Here is a 22,960-nt window from a genome sequence, read left to right on the forward strand (position 1 = left end):
CTCATGTTCATTCTGGAGTCAACTATGACTCCAAGATCCCTTTCTGCTGCTGTGCTGCTTAGAAAGTCACCTCCCAGCCTGTAGGTGTGTTGGTGATTCTTTCTCCGTAGATGTAGCACTTTGCATTTATCCTTGTTAAACTGCATCCTATTCTGTTCTGCCCACATTCGCAGCCTGTCCAGATTTACCTGAATCTGCTCCCTGCCCTCTATTGTGTTTACTTTGCCCCATAATTTGGTGTCATCTACAAATTTGGACAGAGTGTTTTCCACACCTTCATCCAAGTCACTGATGAAGATATTGAATAACACTGGTCCAAGGACCAAACCCTAGGGAACTCCACTACCCACATTTTTCCAGGTTGAAAACAACCCTTCCACCATCACCCTTTGTGTGCACCCCATAAGCCAATTCTCCACCCACCCAACTGTGTAGTAATCTATGCCACAATTGCCTAATTTGTTTATAAAAATTGGATGCAACACTGTATCAAAGACCTTTTTAAAATCCAAGTAAACCTCAGCTCCTGCATCCTAGCATTTTGTGACCAGGTCATAAAAATAAGCAAGGTTAGTCAAGCAAGATCTACCTGCTGTGAAGCCATGCTGGTTGCCCTTCAACATTATTTTTCTACTCGACTCTCACAAATGTGATCTTTAATAATTTTTTCAAAGGTTTTCGCAAGGACAGAGGTGAAGCTAACTGGCCTATAGTTACCTGGATCATTCTTTCTCCCCTTCTTGAAAATAGGGGCCAGATTGGCCCTTTTGCAGTCCTCGGAGCTGTCCTGAACATGAGTGCTCAAACAGCCTCGCCAGTGGTTCTATAATTGTTACTCAAATTGCCAATTGCTCAAATCATGAGCAAGACTTTATAAAGGGGGATAAGGCAAGGTGCCACATTTATTGATCGCACGAGTTAGACATAGAGGTTCGGGCACACCATTCATACAAACACACACAAATCATCATACACATCATTACACACAGGCATACACAAGACAACCATTTCATCCACACATACACCAGATATAGTTACCAGCAATAGTTGCTCAGTATCAGCTCAGGATGGCTAACCCAGGCTTATTGAGTAGATAATGATGATTTGAAGATAGCAGATTTGAAGATAACAGCTGGAGCAAGCTGAGCAAATGCATCTGTACTCCGATGAAACAGCAGTAGAGAAAGAGACTCATCTGAACTTGGCATTTTCAAAGTGTTTTTTTTTATAGGGATTGGCATCTTTTGTTTCAGTGCTTTGTGGTTTTCCTATACCCAGCTTTGGTTTTTGTGGTTGTTCATCTTTTGTCTTCAGCTTATCTTAGCCTTGGAGTGTTCTTGCTGCCCATCTGACAGGATGGGTGCATTGCTTCTCCTCATTATCTTCTCTGTGCCCTAGGCCTAAAAGAGATTCTTCAGGCATTCATTAATTAGTTTACTGACTGATAACTTACATTTGGCTACTTGTTGCTTACATAAACAGTTAAATCATCTTCTCCAGTTTCTATGCCATTCTCTCACCATTCACCCTTTTATACACACTCATAAATAAAAACTATGCAGAGTTCATTCACTTATGTCAAGCAGAAGGATACAAAATGGAGTTTTCAAGTTGCTTACGGGCCAAGACTAGCATGGTTACATTTTACTACTATTACACTCTATGTTAACATCAGCTACATTAGTTTAGTTCAAGAACAGATTGAATTTTATTAGTAGATGTTTAGGATTGTGAATCCAAAAAGATGACAAAGCCAGTAGGGAAATGCATATTGCCTGAGTGAGGGACTAACATTAGAGGGATGGGGGTGAGGAGGGGAACACAACTTTGCCAACTAAGCCCGAGGATGAGGAGAGTGGGGTGGGGGAATGGGAGGGAGGGGGTTCACAATGCTGAGAGAGAAAGAAGATAGATACACACAAACCCATACAATGGTCCGCAATGGTGGAGGAAGTAGGTTGAAAAAAGTGTCTCAGTCCATATGGAGTCTCATCGTGGAGGTACTCTTTGGGTACACAGTGACACTGGCCAATTCCTTCAGTACCCTTGGATGAACATCATCCAGGCCTGCTGACTTAAACACATCCAGTCCCTCCCTAGGCTCTCTGGGACTTCCCTGTTTAGCCAAGAGGGTTTCTTGGCTTTTACTTCCCTTTATGTTCATTGGGATGGTCCCCTTTTGTGCCTGAAGGACTATTCCCCTGAGGAATGCCCACTCTTCTTGGTCTTTCATCTCACCAGTGCTCTTGCCCTTCATGAATGGATTGAAGGAGTGGAGGATGCATAAAGGTGTGAGTCCTAGTATGTAGTTCTCCCCCTCACTGCAGCTGGATGTGGCCCCTGGTCCAGCATGACTGGGGCTCCGCTGTTCAGGCCACCCCCACAACCCTGCACTTTCAAGAAGCTTCCAGCAGACACCCCACAATTCTGGCAACACCCTATGCCTTGGACTGGAAAATTCCTGTGTCCTTTACCTGCATGCCTCATCTGCTCCTGAAGTTTCCAGGGGCATATCCCTGCTTTCCCTGGCTTGGTTGCTCAGTGCTTCCCCCGCCCACACACACACCATCCCAGTCCTCTGGGACCCTGTAGCTGCAGGACAAAAAAGCCTTGCAGCATTCCCTATGCATATGGCCCAGGTACCTGCCGACAATGGCCAAGATGCTGAGGTCACAGGGTTGCCTCTGTGCATGCCCAGTCCCAGAGCTCTGCCCCCTGCCACACTCACCCACCAGAGGCAAATTGCCCACACTGAGTCCTGCAAATAGGGGAAGGGGTCCCTGCTGGGGTCCAGGTGGCAGGGTGCCTGGCTCTGGCCTATGAGATATGATGTGCAGGAGCCAGGGTCAGGGTCTGTGGGACTGTGCCTATAAATGGGCGCATGAGGGTCCCTGGCTGGGTGTGCAGGAGCCAGGGTGGGGTCTGTGGGGCTATGCGAAAGCTCAGGGTTTCTCCTGGGCCTAGTGTCAGCTCTGTGTGTACATTGTGGGGTGCTTCATGACAGGAAGTAGGGGCACAGTTCAGGGACTTGCATGCCTATGTCCCAGGGCTTGTGCAAAGAACACAGATGCTTCCCTTCCCCCTGCTGCCTTTCTGCAGCTGACAGATGGCTGGAGACAGGAGACAGGCCTGGGAAGAGGAGCTGTGTTGGGTTGGCTCTGGGAGAGCTCAAGGGTGGGGCCCTCTGGGCACTCAGCTGGAGCAGCCAAGTGCTAGCATGCCTCCCTGCAAGGGAGGGGTAGTGGGAGCCAGAAAAGACAATGGGATGCTGGAAGATAGCGACCTAACTTGAATCAATAGGGGAACTGATAAAAAAGTTCAATTCACCAGTCCAGCCTAGATTGATCTGATTTAAACGTACCTCAAACTTCTGTATGGTTATGGGTTTAGACTGATTTCCGATCACTTAGACTAGTCTATATGTAATATCTGTACCTGGCCCTATAGATCAAGATGAAATAAATCTTTCTAGGCAAATGTTTACTTGTTGTGAATCATATCAATTTAGCAGCCAATTAACACCTTAAATAAATGATTATGCTTATTTAAAGCCTGACTTGAGGCTAACTGAAATCAGTAGGAGTCTTTCTATTTAATTTAGAGGCCTTTGGATCAGGCCCAGTCAGAAGTGGTTACTCGTCAGCTATATACTTTTAAATGACTGATATTAAAGTTATCTCTGTAGACTATGGAAACATGCTGAGTTTAATGCTTATACTCCATACGACTGCATTGATAATACACTTGCATTTATTCTGAAAATTTACATGAAAATGAATTGCTGTCACATCAGCAATGTCCTTGATACACAAATATTTTATATAGCTTGAGTATATGTGAACGCATACGTGAAAATATGTTTAACCTATAAAAGTATGAAATATATCTAAAACCTGTATGTTCCTGTGAAGTGCCATAATTAAAAAAAACCCACTAATATATTTTGCAAGTTGTTTGATAAATTAACCTTTTGCCTGCCAACTTTCAATTCAATATTTTTAGTAGTTTGTGATTTCTTACTGCCTTTCTCTTTTATGGAATATTGACATGGAATTCTTCCTATTAAAATTTCATTTGGAAGTTCTAACATAGTAAGTGGCAACAAGTAAGTCATGATATACTGGTATATGGATAATAATATACAATATTGTAAGCTGCCATGAGCCTTTTGTTGTGAAGCATGGCCTATAAAAATAAATAAATAATTGCATATATACACTTGTGTGTATAATAGTATATCGGTATATATGCGTGTGTGTGTGTGTATATATATACACACTATTATATATTTATAATTATAAGAATATTGCTCAATTAAACAAGCAAAGACAAAGTTATATATATTATATATATCTATAATATATATGTATAATTATATTTTAGATGTATAAAATATTTTCTAATAAATATTTACTTACTTGTTCAACACATTCTTCCTTAAATTATTTTATCCTTTTCAACTCATCAGGCAGAGCCAGACAAGCATGCACATGCTATCTGTGGCACTGTAGACCTGTCTGTGGCACTGCAAACCACAGGCACCACATATTCACGCATTTGCTGCACTGTTTATATATAGCACAGTAGGTTTTTTTGACACCAGGAGATCCCAGTGTCAAAAAAAAAAAAAAAATCCATGACAGAAGGAAGTAGGGAGACGCTGCCTAAAACCAGAGCCTGGCTGGCCAGAGCCACATTCCAGCTGTTGGATAGGCTCTACCCACCTGGATAGCCAGTGCTGGAGTCTTGGAAGGAGACCAGAAAACTCAGATAAGGCTGCTGGCACAGCCCAGTTGCTGGCCCCAGCAGTAGCATAGCAATGGGGGGACAGGAGAGCATGCCCCCAGGGGGGCGCCACCAGGACCTCCAGAGGTACTCAGTCCCCTGGCAGCACAGCCGGTGTTTCCGAGCTTGGAGATCAGCTGCCAGGGCACCCTTCCCGCCACTCCGTGATTGGCTGTGGACATGGCAGGGTAAGTGCAAATGGAAGCATTGGCCCATGCTATGCCACTGGGCCCTAGCCTCCCTTGCTCCACCCAGGACAACTTGCCACACACCAGAGTTTGTGTGCAGGGGCGTTCCCCCAGGAAAAGTAGCAGAGGCATAACTATGAGCCGGTGCTTTTTGTCCCTAGGGAAACGCATATGCCCGTTCATGTGGACACACCCAAATAGGCTAATCACAAGTTGAAAAGTATGCATATCTACTTTCTTTGCAGAATTAAGCAATATAGTAATGTAACAAACCACTACAATGGTTTTCCTAAAGGGATCACTTATTTCTGTTTGCTGTTGGTAAAGTGTAAAACAGGATATTGTGTTCTATGGGAACATTGTTCAAAGGCACTCTAAAGACCTTTGCAGTTTTTATCAGATTTAGATATGGGTAAATCTTTTGGCCAGGTACAGACATTACACTTTTACCAGTACAAGTGATTAGAAACAGGGCTATACCCATACCAGAACAGAAGTTCGGCACACATAGACTGGTTTAAAAATGGTGCAACCTAATCTAAGATTTGCCTCCCCAACCAAAAGTCAAATTTATGTTCTGTTTGCTACTGATCTAAACTAAGCCACTTACATAAAACTGTGTAATTTAGATCAATTCCACCCCAGGCTTTTTGAATGTCTGTACTTAGCCTTTATGTCTAATCTATCTTCTTGCATTAATACTATTCTTTTTACTGAACAACTTATTTTAACAAAGCTGAAAACCCAAAAGCACTGTCTAGGACATCCAAAATTGAGTAACTAAAATTTGGTAAGTATCACTAGTTAGCATGTTGACTAACACATTTTCCATTTAATTAGAAGATGAGTAATATATCCCATTGTGAAAATGAAAGACAAAAGAAGCCCAACTAATGTGTTTTACTGGGAGGGAAGCACTACCCATAAAAACTGAGACAAGCATACCTTGAAGACATACTTAGGAAAGACAACATGTAGTTACTTGAATTAGAGCTTCGATAAACATTTTACAGCAGATGTAAAAACCATTGGAGCATAGTGCATACTTTACAATTCGGGGCAAATGTTCTCAGAGCATTTTCATACTTATCCTCTTCTTCCTACAAGATTCATTCACTTGCTCCATAGTGTCAAAATCTAAAGCTCCTTCTATTCCCAAGAGTATTTCATTATCCTATTCAGTTCAGTCTATCCAGCTGAGGGTGTCTATCTTACTTTCAGTAAACATTTACATAACATTGTTTAGTTTTTACACAGTACAGTCTGCTCTTTGTGAGACAGTGTGTTGTGATATTAGCACAAACATTGCCAGCATGGCTGTATCCAACAACGTTATTGAGGAATCAACTTTGTATGTACTGCAACTAATAATCTGCTTCTTCTGTACCATCTGGAACAAAGATTACCTTGGATTACCTCGGTAATATTCTTTTAAAAACTCTTGTAAATAATTCATTAGGGTTTTATTAGAGATATGATATCAAAAGACATTATTTCCACTCCCAGAAGACAACACAGCAAATCAAGAAATTCTTGCAGCTGTTTTTCCTAGCTACTGAGAGAACTACTTGTGAGAGCAATACAGCAGTGTGAATCAGCAAGAATTAAAACCTCACCCAAGTGGGTTAGCCAACCTTACCCTTTTGCCCTAAGCTGTTTAGAAGAGGCTAATGCTTTTAGCAATTAAGCTCATGAATCTTTGAGACCTAATTGACTTTTTCTTTGCTTGTTTAATTAACTGAGTAATATTGTTATGGAATTTTTATTTAATACTACAAGAGACTCCTAATGAAAGATTATTTCACAGTTTGTTTATAGTGTAAACAGAAGTTTCCCTCCCCCTCTCCCTCTTCTTTAACATATTTTTCTTTTCTTGTCAAACTTTCAGAACCCCTGGAAACAGTTTGGGTTTAGAAATGGTTTCTGGTGTAGAGAGATACTGTGCACCCGATTCCCATTTATACAGAGGTTACTTTACTCTGGAATAGGGTGGCCGTCATAGAGGACAGTCCGGTTGTCCTCTGTCCTCTATTGATATGAAACCCAACACCTTTATGTCCTCTATTTTTCTCTTCAAGAAGAAAAATAGAGGTCATAAAGGTGATGGGTTTTGTATCAATAGAGGACAGAGTATCAAAAAACCGGAACATCCTCTATGAGGGCCACCCTACTCTGGAAGTGTAGAGGGGCATTTATATAATCGGGCATCTATATAATTGGACATGTATATAAGTTGCATGAACATAAGGCCCCCTTACACTTCTGTAATAAGGTTACTACAGACTCTTTAGTATAAACGTGAACCAGTTCATAAATCCTGACAGAGTTTGTATGGTATCAGTGACTGAGGCAGTCAGAACAGAATTTAGATGTTTGCTATAAACTGAACTGCATCCTTTAGGCCTTGTTCTCTGTTGAAGCAGTTCTGATGCCCTTACAGGAAACAGATCTCCATAGTGTACAGGCTGTTATTCTCCACAAAGGGAGACAATCTGCTACCTACCTCCCAGGCATGGTTGCCCCAGCCTCCCTGATGCCTCCTAGATCTCCCCATGACTACCTGTTCTGCCTTCTCTTCTTTGTGCTTCCAAGAGAATAACTAGTGATTACTGCCTAGACTGAGCTGTGCATTCTGCAGTTCTGCCTATGCCATACAAATAAGTCAGACACAAAGGGGAGTGGAAACAGCTCCCAGTTTTCTCCCCCTATACTGTTAAATAGACCAGTTTTATATAATCTGCAGATTTTAATGCTAAATTAACTGCACACTTTCTTTTTCTTTTTCTCACGCATAAGTAAGTGACTGTTGAAGCACAACTACTTTCTGTAGTGGTACCCTAAAGTATATTTCTAACTTAACTTGGGAGCTAATACATTTATCATTTATGAACATGACTAGATCAGCTGTTCTGTTTCCTTTTCATCCATCCTATTTATTCCCTTTCTCCTCTTGGCTAGTTCATGTGGGCACTATAAACCTCAAGCTATTTCCTCTCTAATAGACCAGTGGTTGGACTAACATAGTGGCAATGGCTAATTCAGTGGTCATTAGCCTGCACCTCATATCTCCAGTTCTGTTCTCAACTTCCAGGCATTTTCATTAACCACGCAAACAGTTGTGAATTACCATTGTACCATCTCACATCCTGTACCTCACTGCAACCCCAGGGGTCAACTTTTCAAACAAAGTAATCCAGCAACAAAGTGCCAAGGTGTCTTTGCCAAGATATTTATATTGGTTGTGAGTTGAAGATCTGACATCTGCAGCCAGGAGCTGTCTTGGTTCACGTCCATGCCTTCAGGTAGACATTGGACACTTTGAAACACCAGTGAATCGTCTTAAGATATTTTGAAAGAGGAAGCATAATGTTTGGAATGCATGTAGCATTTGCAATGCCTGGAGGTTCTGACTTTATAACAAAAAGCTGACATAACTCAATTCATTTCAAAGAAAAGGCAACCTGATTGAAATAATAAAATCTGCTATTAGAAAATTAAGTCTGAAAGACAGAGAAAAATGTGAAATTCTATAAATTTAAGGTTAGAGCACTGTTGAAGAGGTTTGAGGGCTTAATCTCTTCTCATTTTCACTTTACATCAATAGGCTTTTGACTTCAATGGGATTATAAGAATGTAATTGAGAAGAGAATCAGATACATTAATTTTTTGGCAAACTTAGAATGAACACAGCCAAATGAAAAATGAATGGCCAAGTTAAATGTCTGTTTTGGGCTTGGGTAAAGCTCACACTGATGTTTTGAAGGGCAGAAGGAAATATTTAAAGGACCATACCATTGCTGTCTGCAACAGAATGAATGCTTTTTTCCCTTGCATTTATTTGAATGAGAATAATTGCATTTTCTTCAGATAAAAGAATATAAAGGGCAGCATCTTTATAAAGGATAGCTACCTTGTCACCAAACTGTCCCAGACCTGATGAGGCCAGTTCCTGGTCCTTAGATATTTGTATAGCTCCAGCACCTTGAACTGCATATTCATTTTTCAGTACTGAAGGAAGTAGCATATGGAATCTATAAAACTAAAGATATGGCATAATGTAGGCATATGGAACCAACAGCAGAAGTAAATATCCTGCCTTAGAAACTGCTTATTTAGGCCAGAGGATACCAACTCCCCAACTGGCTCTCTATGCAGCTTTGAATAATAGAAGGGTGAAACAGCATAGCCTTCTTTCTGCATTGAGACATACAAAACCATTTTGCATTGAAAGAGAAATTGTTCAATGAAGATTTGCCAGGTTTTGATAAGCCAGAATAATCCATATCTGATTTCAAGAACAAAGCAAAAGAAGATGGTGCTTCTCAGGGCTGCAGTTCTTGCTTAACCTACTGACAACAATTCAGCTACCTTGTTACGGTCTTCTTTGTGTCTAGTCTTTGAATTTGTCAAGACAAATCTGTGTAATGCAACCCATGCTGGACAGTGGTTTTACTCATTATTTTCTCCAGGTGAGATGCTGGATAGTAAATGCAGTGGGTAGTAAGTTGGATGATGATGGAAGCAAGAATGAAATAAGCAATGCAGATCAAAGGGATGCATTCTGCCCTTGTGACAAGTTTCATCCCTCACAGCATTATAAAGTAGATGTGAGAAACACCAGGTAACAAATAAAAGAAAACATAAGCAAGGCACACCCTACTTATCAAAAAGGCACATGGACAAGCACAGCACCAACATCAAGTACTGCACCACAGTGAAAAAAGAGGTGATGAAGTGGTAGTTAAAGAGGGAACCAGTGTATGAAGCACTGTTCTGTACTGTACGGGAGGCTTCTGTGACAGATATTCAATGAGTTGTTAATGAGGCACATTCAGGCATTCTGCCTGGCACAAAAAGAGAATAAATACACACCCAAGAGAAATTTAAGTGTGGAACATTATACATTACAGTAAGGAAAAGCAATGGATAAACAGACTACTATAGGGAGCAGGCAGTGTCCTACTGCAGACTGCAGGAATGATTTAGGAGCTTTCAGCTAAGAAAACTCAACATCCAACTGTGCTGTTAGGTGCTATCCATTACAATCTATCTTAACAACACAGTTGCAAGCCAAGCCCGACAGTAAAACAAGCCTGTTATTTGGTATCTTGAAAGGGAAATACGGTAATTATAATCACCCCATTCCACTGCCATTTATTACTGTCAGGGACTGTATCTTAGGCCCTCTCTACACATTATAACTATTGCACAATTATCTCTTCAATTATGCAGTACATTTAGACTGGTTACATACACAAATTAACTATCTTGCCTTAGAAAGGTCCAACCAACTATAAAGTTATTGCTTGAAAATGTGTAATAACATCATAGCTGGTTTCAGTCTAGCTTTAATTTACGTGTGCAGGCAGTCTTCAGGGAGACCACAGCTACTGCAGTCTCCTAGGCAATGGGGAGCACAGTGCACACCTTGAGGCTGGGAGATTGCAGCCAATGTAGTCTCCCAGCTGCAGGAGTGTGAGGGAGCGTCATGCCCCGCAGTGGCTGGGATACAGCAGCAGCACCCCACAGCTGTGGGTGCTGGGAGTCCTGCAGCTGATAGGGCTTTCAGTCCCTGTGCCTTTGTGATACAGCTGGGACCAAGGGCTCCGTCAAGCACGTGACTCTTGGTCCCAGCTACAACTCTAATTCAGGCAACAACTCTAATTCACTGACTGCATATGCTTGCACAGTTTCCCATAATCTGTTCTTTGGTGCAAAATCCCCCCATGGGAAGAGGGAGTGAGTTCCACAGGCCTTCATTACAGGGGAGGGTGGGATTTGCAGGAGCATTCATAGTAGAAGAAATCATCATACTTTGTAATACCATCAAGTGTAACCTTATCAGACTTATGCCAATGCTGACCTTTTCAGAAAAATCTGAGTCCTGTTCCTGACAGGGCCCTTGGTCCCAGCTGCCAATGGCTCCCATGGCTCGGAGTCTGCACAGCAAAGGGGGCTCCCATGTGTGGGAGCTTGCATCTTGTCAACATAGGGGGAGCCCAGGATCAGGCTCCCCCTACACCAGCAGGAAGGCATGATTGGATCTAATGCATAATTGTGTGGATCACACATTAAATCCAATTGTACCCTTACCTGCATGTATAGAGGGGGCCTTATTCTGTGTTGCTGCAGTGTCTGGCACAATGGGGCCCTGGTCTCAGTTGACCCCAGGGCACTACTGTAATAGAAATGAAAAGTAATAATGAAATGTGCAAAACTGTTCTACATTGTGTTGACTTTTATGTTGCTGTTTTCAAAATGCATGTGCTAGAATGACACATTGCATTAAAATTGGATTTTTCTGAAAAGTTCAGCATTGGCATAAGTCTGATAAGATTACACTTGATGGTATTACAAAGTATGATGAATTTGTTCAACTATGAATGCTCCTGCAAATCCCATCCTCTCCTGTAATGAAGGCCTGTAGAACTCACCCCCTCTTCCCATTGGGGGGGATTTTGCACCAAGGAACAAATTATGGGAAACTGTGCAAGCATATGCAGTCAGTGAATTAGAGTTGTTGCCTGATCAGTCCCAGTCTTTGCTTCTCCATGCCTGGTAGAGACTATAGGCAGACAAGGTTCTTTGGGTAAATGTGATATTTTTTATTAGACCAAATAAATAGTTAGAAAAATTGTTCTTTGCGAACTTTTGGAAAGAAAAACCCTTCTTCAGGCATAGGGAGAGTTTGCTGATGATGCGTTCTCCATGGTGGAAGAAAAGCCAATGTGCAAAATACAAGTCTGTGAAAATGCAAATGGGTAGCAGTGAAGATCAGAGGGAATGGGAGACAATAGGTGTAAGACACGTGGGGCAGGGGAAAGAGGGGAATGTTGAGCTGGTGGTAGAATATAGCTGGTAAAATACAGACAGGTGATCCTGGGTTTATCAGATGGCAGGCGGTTTATAATGTACCATAAATCCAATGTCACTATTTAGTCCATGTTTTTTTATATCTAGTAGATTTATGAAGTGAAGTTTGTAGACTTGTCTTCAAAAGGTGTTTTCTAAATTCCCTTTGAGGATTAGCACTGAGAGATTGGAGAGACAGCAGTTTTCTTGTGAGAAGTGTGCACCCACAAGTAATTGGGTATTTTTGTCTTTGATAGATTTTCAGTGTGCATTCATTCTGTTTCACAGTTGTTGTTTTGTTTCACCTACATATTTTCCATCAGGGCATTTGGTGCATTGAATAAGATATATTACATTTCTGGAGGACCAAGTGTAAGATCCAGGAATGGTGATGGGTCTGTTGTGGAGTGTCATTATTGTGGGGGTGGTAGAGATAATGTTGGCAGATTTTACATTTTTTGTCCTGGCATGTTCTGGATCCATTTGGTACGCTTTGGGCCCTAGGAATTTTACTTCTGCTGATGAGGTTGGCAAGGTTCGGTGCTTGTTTGAAGGCTAGGATGGGTGGTTCCAGAAAGATATCTATAAGAACTGGGTCGTCTTTTAGTATGGGTTACAATTGTTTGAGGATTTTCCATATAGGTTCCAGGGAAGGATGGTGCGTCATAACTAATAGTGTGCAATCTGTGGGAATTTTCTTTTTGTACTGTAGCAATTCTTAACGTGGTATCCAGGTGGTTCTTGCAAAAGTGCACTCTATCTCTCTAGAGGAGTGTCCTTGTTGGGTGAAAGCTCTTTTGAGATTTGGAAGGTGACGATTGTGGGTATTCTCCTCATTGCAAATTCCGTGGTGTCAAAGGGCTTGGCTGTATAATATGGCTTTCTTAGTGTGTTTAGGGTGATTGCTGGTTCTGTGTAGATATGTATGTTGGTCCATGGGGTTCTTGTATGCGGTGGTTTGTATTTTACCATTCTGGGTATTGATCACAATGTCTAAAAAGGAAATGTTGGTGCTGGAGTATTCAAGAGAGTCTGATGGAGAGGTGATGATTATTGAATTTGTGTTGGAAATCAATTAGAGACTGCAGGTTTTCAGTCCAAATTATGAAGATGTCATCATTTACAGACTATTGAATTCTTCCCTGCTCTGTGCAAAGAGGAAGCAGTCCTTGATACAGAGGTCCTCTGCCTGTCCTTCAACTGTTCTTCTTTGGATCCTGGGTGAAAGATATCTCAGTGATTTATAAGATAAGATTCACAATCTAACAACTAATGACATTTACAATTACCTTCATTTCTCTCATTTTTGTAGCTGCAGATGGAATGGTGTGTAACAAATTATGCTCCAATGATGGCTGTTGGGGACCAGGATCAGACCAGTGCTTATCCTGCAAGCGTTTCATCAGAGGAAGGACCTGTATAGAGTCTTGTAACCTTTATGATGGGTAAGGCATCACTTTCACTTAAATATTTGCTAAGCAGAATTGATTATGTAGACAGATTCTGATATTTATGAAGGAAATCAGAATGGCTCATTAGCAGTACCTGGCTATCAACCCATTTTATAAAAAAAAGATGCTTTTAAAAAATCCTTACCATATCTTCTGTTCAAAACTTTGCTAAATAAATTATTTTGACCAAAGATCCTTTATTTCCTGCTCTAATGGCAAATATCCCTTATTTTTCCCTCTAATGAGATAATTGTGATACAGACAATGACACTTAAACATATAGGGATTGTCCCCATGGGCGCACAGGTGCAGTTTGCAGTGCCACAAACCCATCTGCATTGCCGCAGACTGTACACAACGCACATACACATGTTCGCTGTGTTGCTGATTAGCAGCACCATGGGTTTTTTGATACCAGGAAATCCCAGTGTAAAAAATAAAGTGCCAAAAAAAGTGTTGTGGTTCACATGGCTACAGCATGAGCTGCCCAAAACTGGGGCCTGGCTGGCCAGAGCCACACTTCAGATGCCTGCTAGGCTATGCATGCTCAGATCGCTGCTGCTGCAGCCTCAGGAGGCTCCCAGAATCCCAGGTGCTGGCCGCAGCCTACCCTATCTGACCCAGGGTAATTTGCCTCATGCCAGAGCGGGCATGAAGGGGTGTGCCTAGGGACAACTAGCAGGGACACAAATATGCTGCTGCTATTTTTCCCCAGGGAAACGCACACTCCCGCTCATGAGGATGCACACACAGGGCACATCCAGATGAGCGTGGATATTAGTTTCCCCAGGGACAAGTAGCAGCAGCACACCTTTTGCTGCTGCTGCTTGTCCCCAGGGAACACCAGTGCCACTTGTGCTCTGGCACACAGCAGGTACCCTGAGTGAGGTAGGGGAAGCTGGAGCCAGTAGCTGTGCTGGCTCCAGAAGACTTATCTAGGGATCTGGCAGCCACATGGGGCAGGAAGCAAGCTGGCAGCTGAAGCATGGCTTTGGCTGGCCAGGCTTCAGTTTTGGACAGCACACACTACTGTCATGTGCGCCATCTTGCTTTTTTTTGGCATAGGTTTTTTTGACCCTCCACGCCACAAGCTAGCAGTGCGGGGAACACCTGCAAGTGTGGTGTGCATGTCCTCTTTCTCCTGAATGCAGCCATAATGTCCTTGAGTGGAATTTCATGGAACTGGAAAGTGAGTTCATACCTACCAGCTGTCCTTCAATTGTAATGACACCCTTTGTGGTCTCCAAGCCAAGTATTTTTATAGCATTAACATCAGACATTTTATAAGTTAAGCTTGTTGGCAATACATGGTGCAACCACCCACCACGTCTCATTACATTTTGAAGGTTGATTTCTTTCCCCTTGCCCCTCATACCTAATTCCTGAAGTGCTTTTGTACTTAGGCTTTTGCATAATTGGTAGTGGGAGGGTGGTGTCCTACTGACCACAGGAAACAGACTGTGTGAATCTGTTGTTTGACAGAAAAATAAATTGGAAAGTTCCATGTTGGATCATCAAAAATAAAAACAAAGGGGCTGGAGGGTAGAATTTCATTTTACATACAACAATTCAACAAGGTGGTTGACTTTTCTTAATAATGATTAATAAACCATAACTGGTTTTATTTATCTTGTGCACCAGAGAACTAATTAAACATAAAAATAATACATGACTGTCTTTTTCCTCTTCTTCCTTTCTGCTTCCTTTCACACTAGCTCATGTGACTATTATAAATGGACTCCCCATAAATACAAACATTAAACTACCATAAATGCTTCCCCTCTTTTCCTTCCCAAAGCAAGGACAATACATGAAAATCTGTCAATGTACAGCATTATGTGCATGCAAGTTTCATAGTTTCTAGGGTTGGAAGGGACCTGAGTAGATCATCTAGTCCGACCCCCCGCCATGGCAGGAAATAATACTGGGGTCAAACAACCCCAGCAAGGTGTACATCTAACCTCCTCTTAAAGACCCCCAGGGTAGGAGCCAGCACCACTTCTCTTGGAAGTTGGTTCCAGATCCTAGCCGCCCTGACCATGAAGTAGCACCTCCTGATATCTAGCCTGAATCTACCCTCTGCCAGCTTGTGACCGTTATTCCTGGTCACTCCTGGTAGTGCTCGGGGGAACAGGGACTCCCCCAATGCCTGCTGGTCCCCTCTGACTACTTTGTAACAGGCCACTAGTTCCCCCCTCAGCCTTCTCTTGTGAAGGCTGAACAGGTTCAGGTCCCGTAGCCTCTCCTCATAAGGCCTTCCCTGCTGCCCCCTGATAATGTGAGTCGCCTTCCTCTGGACCCTCTCCATGTTGTCCACATCCCTCCTGAAGTGTGGTGCCCAGAACTGGATGCAGTACTCCAGCTGTGGCCTGACCAGTGCTGCATAGAGGGGGAGTATCACCTGATCAAGTTATTGAAGTAGAAGCCCAAGTTGCATTCTCATGTACACTAGGATATATTTGTATCAACTTATGCTGCAGAATTTGGCCTCTGGTTCCCACATCAGCCATAACTCAGCAGCATTGTTAGTTAAGCATTGTATTTTGATCACATTGCAATGTAGGGGTTGTCATAATCAAAACACCCTCTTGCACTGAGGGCAGGGATTCAGTCTTCTCTCCCGATAAATCAAAAGGTATGCAACTCTTGGGGGATTTGGTGGAGACTGGAATTGTGTAGTGAAGGTCCTGCATATTTGTCTTGTACTTCAGTTCCAGTGGCATCAGGTTGCTAGAGCTTCTTTGTGTCCTCTCTCAGAGGTGTATTGCTTACCACGAACAATTTTGGCACCAGAGTTAAAGGAGCATGAGACTACTTTTCAGTGAAAATCTTCTGTAGATTCTTTATTGAAGTCAGTTAACTGGAGTGCCACAATAGGAGTGTCAGTGGTACATTGTATTTGGTCAATAAAACAGATATAAAGGTCCTCACCTCAGCATGTAGAACATGACATGGCTCCACTGCTATCAACAAGCTCCACAAATGTATTGTTTTTAACTTCTTTATGCACTGGCACACGTTGGATATCTGAAGGCAATAGGCTGTATGATGACTTGCCAGACATTCATTTAAAAACAAATTAAAACAAAAATCACAAGTATTAGAATCTGGAAGTGGTACTTTTGCAGATGTGTGCTATATGCAAATAAAATGTTTCTTAGGAAATTTGTGATATGAAGGGTTTTTGTTTAATAAAATAAAAATTGTTTAAAGAATAAAATTTGATGGAAAGTCATAGACCTTTTGGAAAGTATGGGATGTAATGGGACTGCTGAACACAAACTTAATTAAAAGTAGCAGAAATGGCACCGCAGAGATCAATACATCTGAGTTGCTCTCCTGTGTGATGAGAAGTTTTGTGTGCAACAAATGCATTTCTTAATTTAAGGGGTCGGGGGTGGGGAGAAGTGATCCCATAGACAGAGAGGAAAACTCAGCTAGCTGCAGTTCACGTCTCTCTCTGATGGTATCCTTACTTCTGAATAGAAAGAAAAAAACACCTTGATAGTTTTTTGCATGGAGAAGTATACTGCTTGACTTGTCACTAGGGCATACAGCAAAGAGTGGTACATTTAATGGGCCCAGTCTACACCTGGTGTAAATTGGCATAGCTCCATTGAAGTTAATGAAACCACATTGATTTACACCAGCTGAGGGACTGGCAGCAATTATGTTTAAATCAATTGCAGTCTGATTTTTCCCCCAGCACTAACCTAAATGACATGTTTCCCTAGTGAATTTCGAGAGTTTGCGAATGGTTCTGTCTGCATGGAATGTGATCCGCAGTGTGAGAAGATGGAAGACAACATGATCACGTGCTATGGACCAGTAAGCACAACATAAATGCCTTGTATCTCTGTAGCTTGGTTAAGTGCATGCCAGCTTAAGTAGTTATTTATAAATAGCTGTTTTTGTTCAAGAGGACTTTAAGGATCATCACTTGCAACCATTTTAAATGCATTGCTAGTAAATGGTGACAAGCAAAAGAAATTTTGCAGGCCAATAGAAACTTGGGAATAAAAAAATGAATTAATAGAAAAAGAAAACTTTGATATCATTATTCTCTCTTTCTGCACCCACTGCGCTCTTAATGCTTTTATTGATTTCTATAGACAACAGGTTGAACACATTTTTTTCTGCATGCATTGGCAAAATTTTGTTTGGCACACATGTCCAGAGTGAAACGTATCTTGAATCAGATTCTCAAATGCTTAAGAAAATGAAAATATGGTAATCTCTCCATTCTTAGAGATGTTGTATAATCTCAGTGCTAGAAGCCTATATAATTTATTTCGCTTGTACAATTTTGTGCTTTGCACATTCATTTTTGAAACAGAGAGACTACTCAGCTGTCATTTAAATATCACCTTTTTTCACTGCTAGATCCCTGCCCCCCCCATTTATAGTTAGTCAAGTCTTGTTCCCCTCCATACCTCCCATCACATTATAATTATTGCAGTTCAAGCAGTTGTGTTTTCTGTATCCAAATGACCTAGCTCGATACGGAATTCCTAGTGTCCATCTTAAAAACAGTATGAAGTGCTGCTGGCCCCATTATAATAGTGGATGAGCCTCACTAGTTGCTTTTGAATAGTGAGCAAAGTGAGATGATTCCAATATTTTTTTTTTCCACAACCCAAATGAAAGGTGGGAACCCCCATAATGAGTAGATATACTCCCTTAGTTTAAGAACAGAATTTATTTTGGACTTTTGTGGCTATAAATATGGTAGGAGGATTTGCCTTAAAATCTTTTACGTAATTTAGCTACTGATTTTAAAACGTTCTGCATGAATGATTACTATCACTACTATTATTAGTTTTTTGTTATATTTTATGCAAGTGGCTCAAAACCTTTTTAGACTTGAGGCACACCTCCATAACCTTTATGAACTGAGATTGCAGTGCTTACCTCTGTGTGCAGGGGCTGAGGTAGGAAGGGCAGGCAAGGACAAGCCTGTGCCTACCTCCTTGCACACCACAGCACCCTTCAGATGATCTCACAGCATCCCAGGGTGCTGCAGAACCCCAGCTGAGAACCACAACTTCATGCAATTCGTTCACTCAGAGCACTGAAGCCCCAACTATCTAACATAATTGGATATTTTAATTTTCAGCAAACTGTTTCAAAAGCATTGTCTCTGCATTATATAGTGTTATCCACTGGAGACAGCTGACAGCATTTTGCACAGTTGTGTCCAACTCACTCTGGGCCTGGCTGCTTTTAAATTCTATGATAGTCTTGACTTCAGTGTCAAACTTCAAGTCTCTATGGGGTAATAATCTGAAGAAACTCAACAGCTCTTTGGTATTGCTGAGACTAGAAACCACAGGTAAAATTCTGCGCAGAAATAATTCTGAGATACAAAGAAGTTGATCTCACTGAGGAGCCATTATAACCACTTTGCAGCTATGTTTAATATTGAGCGGTGGAACAAGAAAATTCCAGGACAAATGAAAGTGGGCACGAAGCCCAATGAGGTTCATCCATCCAAAGTATCCAAATCAAATCACAGGTAATACTACAAAAACAGCACTCTAATGGTAATCTCTCCTGTGTATGTTTTCAGTACAGAGCATGGAGATTTAGCTGTGTGACTTTCATTAATGATAATTGGAATCACCCAGCTAATTCTGTATTCTCTATGCTGAAAATGTACTCCTCTATCTTTGAGCATATAGTGCCCAGTATACAGCCAGCATCCCTTGTACAGTAATTCAAAGGTAGAGTATATTCAATGCACTGCATTTTTTTTCATGCTTCCCAGGGGCCAGACCATTGCACCAAGTGTTTCCATTTTAAGGATGGGCCAAACTGTGTAGAAAAGTGCCCTGATGGACTGCAGGGAGCAAACAGCTTCATTTTCAAATATGCTGATGAGGACCGTGAATGCCATCCTTGTCATCCGAACTGTACCCAAGGGTAAGCTTCAGTTCCACATATAGCAAGCATTCCTTGTAATATTTATGTTAAATGATGTTATGATTGGTTCAGAAAATAGTTCATTCTTGAAACAGCATGTATACAGAGCAATATTGTAACCCCTTGATTTTAGATCTCTCCCTACAGCCAAGACCAAGTTGTTAACATCCAGCAGCTTATCAGAGGACCAGGCTCAACACCAAACTTCACAATCTTTTTGAAATGGTTCTTACCTAAGGTCTCCTTGGCCATCCTAATAACTTCTGCTGGTGTGGAAAGTATTTCTAATAGTGCTTGCATGGAAACAGGAATGCAAGCAGCTGTTGTTTGATATTTGTTTACAGACTTTTTCACCTGGTGGTCATTGCCACCCCCTGGCACTCATGGATTCATTCTTGCAGCATTCCTGAGAGGCAAGGAAGCATTACTATCTCCATTTTGCAAACGAGAACTGAGGCAAAAGGAGATTAAGTGGCTCACCTTGGATTATTGCAAAGTTTCTGTCAGGGCCAGGAACAGAACATAGATCTCTCAAGATTCAGTGTTATTGGATCTTTCCAAGCACTCAGTTCTTTCTGAATGAGGCCACTTCAAGGTATTTAGAAAGGTTAGCCACCCCAAATCACTGTTGTCTTTTGAAAATATAAGCCAGCATGTCTGACAAATAATTGCCCATATCTCAATGAGGTTTCTGAACCACTTGAAGGGCCAGGGGGTATATGGGGTATTGTGGGGCTGGGGCAGAGGCAGGGGGAAGAACCTGGTGCCAGAGGACTTTAGTAAAATGCTGTTCAAATACCACTGGCATTAATGGGACACAGGACAGGACTCAAGGCATTTTCTCAGGAGGTTTCTTGGATAGTCCCCTGTATTCAACATGTTTTGAAAGTGCTGAATTCTCACCAACTGAAATGAAGGCTTCAAAGGTGGGAATAGTCATTAAAAAAAACTCTGCAGCTCAGCAACTTTAGTTAAATAAACAGTTATCAGTCTGCATGGGCCACTTGAGTTAAAAATGTTCTTTATGATGTGACAATAGGTTATGTCCAAGGCAGAGGAAGAGCAAGAAAACTTCATCCAGTGAAATAATCATCCACGAGAGGCTTTTTTTGTTTAGCAGCTAAAATTAAGCCAGTAAATTATTCAATATAATGTTGATGTCAACAGCTGTTGCCATTCAAAATGAGACCTTTTGCTGTTTTTGCAAATCTAATTACAATAGAGCCATTAGGGAAATGAAAGTGAGATAGCAGAGACACAGGCAGGATCTGTTGCGAATTTGTCTTCCTTTCCGCCTTTTTAAAATCAGAGTTATGTAAGAAAAAAGTGTTCATACTATAGAAGAGTAGAACAGGAAACAGTACAAAGAGAAAACTTACCTTAGAAGTAAGGTTTATAATGCTGGTTTGAATGGAGAATGGAAATATCCTTCTGTAAAATTCTACAAGCCCAACTAGGGGTAGAGTCTACCTTTACAGTCTACCCTAAGTGCTGAGCTTCATTGGCCCATGAACAGACCAAAGAGTCATCTTTTCCCCAACCCATCCCTGCCCAGTGCCCCATCACTTTGGAAGGATGAGTAAGATAATTGGTACGTTAATGCTCCTTTTTTGTGGAGCAGCTCACTCCCACCTGGACCAGCTAACAGACAGTAGCAATGAGTGTTTCTACTTTTTGCTTCTTCATGTCCTGCCCAAATGTTCCCTCTCATGGCCAGAGCATAGCCAAGAAAAGGGAAAATAGAGATTTTACTCTTGGTCGCATTTGGTGGTGGATGGCTGACAGATGTTCCTAAACCTCTCAAACAAATATTAAGGGGCAGGTGGGTAGCAGTGAGATGTAACAGGGCCTTAGGCAACAGGATCTTGGGTTTAAATATGTACTTGACTGCTCCTAGCTGAAGGGAGTCCTTAAGTCACCACATATTTGGTGACTTTTTAATGTTGTCATTTTAATGTTAATGTTAGGTTTCCCCTTATGCAGCTGCATTTTTATTTTACTGCCTATTAGAGAAATGAACATCTCACATTGCCAGTATTTGCCAGTCCTCTGACAAATGACAGGCACCAGGAGGGAAAGCACTAAAGGTCTCTCCTCTATACCTTCTCACTAATGCCCAAAGAAGTACAGTTGGCTTTTAAAGAAAGTGGTATATCTTTGGCTAGTTAAATGCTATTCCTACACAGCTATAACCCCGTTGTAATAGACCCTGAAATTAACAGTTAGAAACCCCTAGACTTTGACTAAAAAAGTCTGGTTAGTGAAAAACATCTCTTACCAGCCCTTTGAAAAATCTGGATGATCTCAAATGTTCCATTCTAATATTTCTACATACATTTTATGCCATCTAAAATGTTCTTCTGTCACTTATGTTAAACTGCGATGGTCATAGTGAATGCCCCAGATGTCTGTTTTTATGCATCGTCCATCGTCTTGCCAACATTATCAGGCTCACACTGAATGAGCCTGGAGAGAGCAAAGGAATCATTTAGTTTCCTCTCCCTGCCTGCCCCCACCCTTCACCCTCTCCATTCAATCCACAATTTTCCAGGTTCACAGCCTTCCTCTTAGAAATGAGTGTTTAAATTCCCACACTCAGCGTGACTCCTGAAATAGGAGGGAGGTAGGGAAGATAGGAAGGAATAAAGTAGCGATGGGATTGCTGTCTGGATATTTGGCCCACTACTGAATTGATGTAAAGAAATTGCATCATACTCCATCTAGTATGTCTTTTATTTGGCTTCCTAAATCAATTGCTGGAACAAAACTGACATCCCAGCAGTACAGTAAAAGTATCTGTCAAAAAGTGTTGAGCTGCTGCAGAGTACCAAATTACATGCAGCATGTTATCACTCCTGTAGCACTGCTCTTTTAGGATCAGGATATTTGCCAAAACAGACTATCAAATCTTGTTTATTGTTTCTAGCAGTAACCAACCTCTGATGTTGCAGAGGAAGGCAAACATCCCCTCTCACCTCTTGCCCATAAAGAACCCGACAAATGCCTCCATGGCAACTGCCGGTGATCAGTTTACCCACTGAAGCGTGAGATTTGATTACCCCATCTTAGCAGGTATAATTACAAATACTATTAATGGTCATAACATTATCCAGCCCATTTAATCTTCTTACACTGAGCAAGAGAACTATCTAGGAGTGACTTACTAGGTGTATTTTGATGTTTCCAGTGCTATTGGCATAGCAGCCCTGTAAAACTACATCGGTTATCTGAAGCCAATTTGGAGCCATTCTGAAGCACATGAGACAGCGATCTTGTTTAGTTCATGAGAGCTCTGAAGGCTCTTGGCACATCTTCCTCATCAACTATCCCAAGTGGAATGTTTCCACAGAAATAAAACTAAAAGATGGAGAAAGGGTGTGATGGTCAGTGTCTTCATCAGGAGAGAGGGACAGAAAGTCTCACTGGACAGCTCCACTTGCCAACGAAAGTCATTTGCACTGCTAATCTTGTAAAGGAAATTTCCTAAGCATCCCCCCAGGCCTATCCCTCCTAACTGAGAGTAAAAAAGACATGGTTCTCTACTGGAACACATTCAGCTGGCAAAGGGGTTGCAGTTCTTTCACTCCAGAACATTGAGTATGAAACATTTCTCAGGTCAAAATGAACAGTATGACCTCGGAAGCAATAAGCTCATGTGCTGTCAAATAAGGGAGAGGAGCAAATTACAAAACCAAACCGCTTCGTAATAAGTAACAGTTGTTGTTTTATTATGATAAATTATTTCAATAGAGTCAGGCTGAG

General features: G+C 41.6%; 1 protein-coding gene across 1 annotated transcript in view; it reads left to right on the plus strand.

The window, feature by feature from the left end:
- ERBB4 (erb-b2 receptor tyrosine kinase 4) overlaps positions 1 to 22,960 on the plus strand; it is a 970,081-nt gene that overhangs the window by 636,804 nt on the left and 310,317 nt on the right. Inside the window, exons 13-15 of the mRNA XM_019522894.1 lie at positions 13,138 to 13,270; positions 17,011 to 17,104; positions 19,044 to 19,198. Coding sequence (XP_019378439.1) covers positions 13,138 to 13,270; positions 17,011 to 17,104; positions 19,044 to 19,198 — 382 coding nt within the window. The remainder of the gene's footprint in view (positions 1 to 13,137; positions 13,271 to 17,010; positions 17,105 to 19,043; positions 19,199 to 22,960) is intronic.

The sequence above is a fragment of the Gavialis gangeticus genome, unplaced genomic scaffold (assembly GCF_001723915.1).
Source record: "Gavialis gangeticus isolate Ggan-Ray unplaced genomic scaffold, GavGan_comp1, whole genome shotgun sequence".
Taxonomy (NCBI): domain Eukaryota; kingdom Metazoa; phylum Chordata; order Crocodylia; family Gavialidae; genus Gavialis; species Gavialis gangeticus.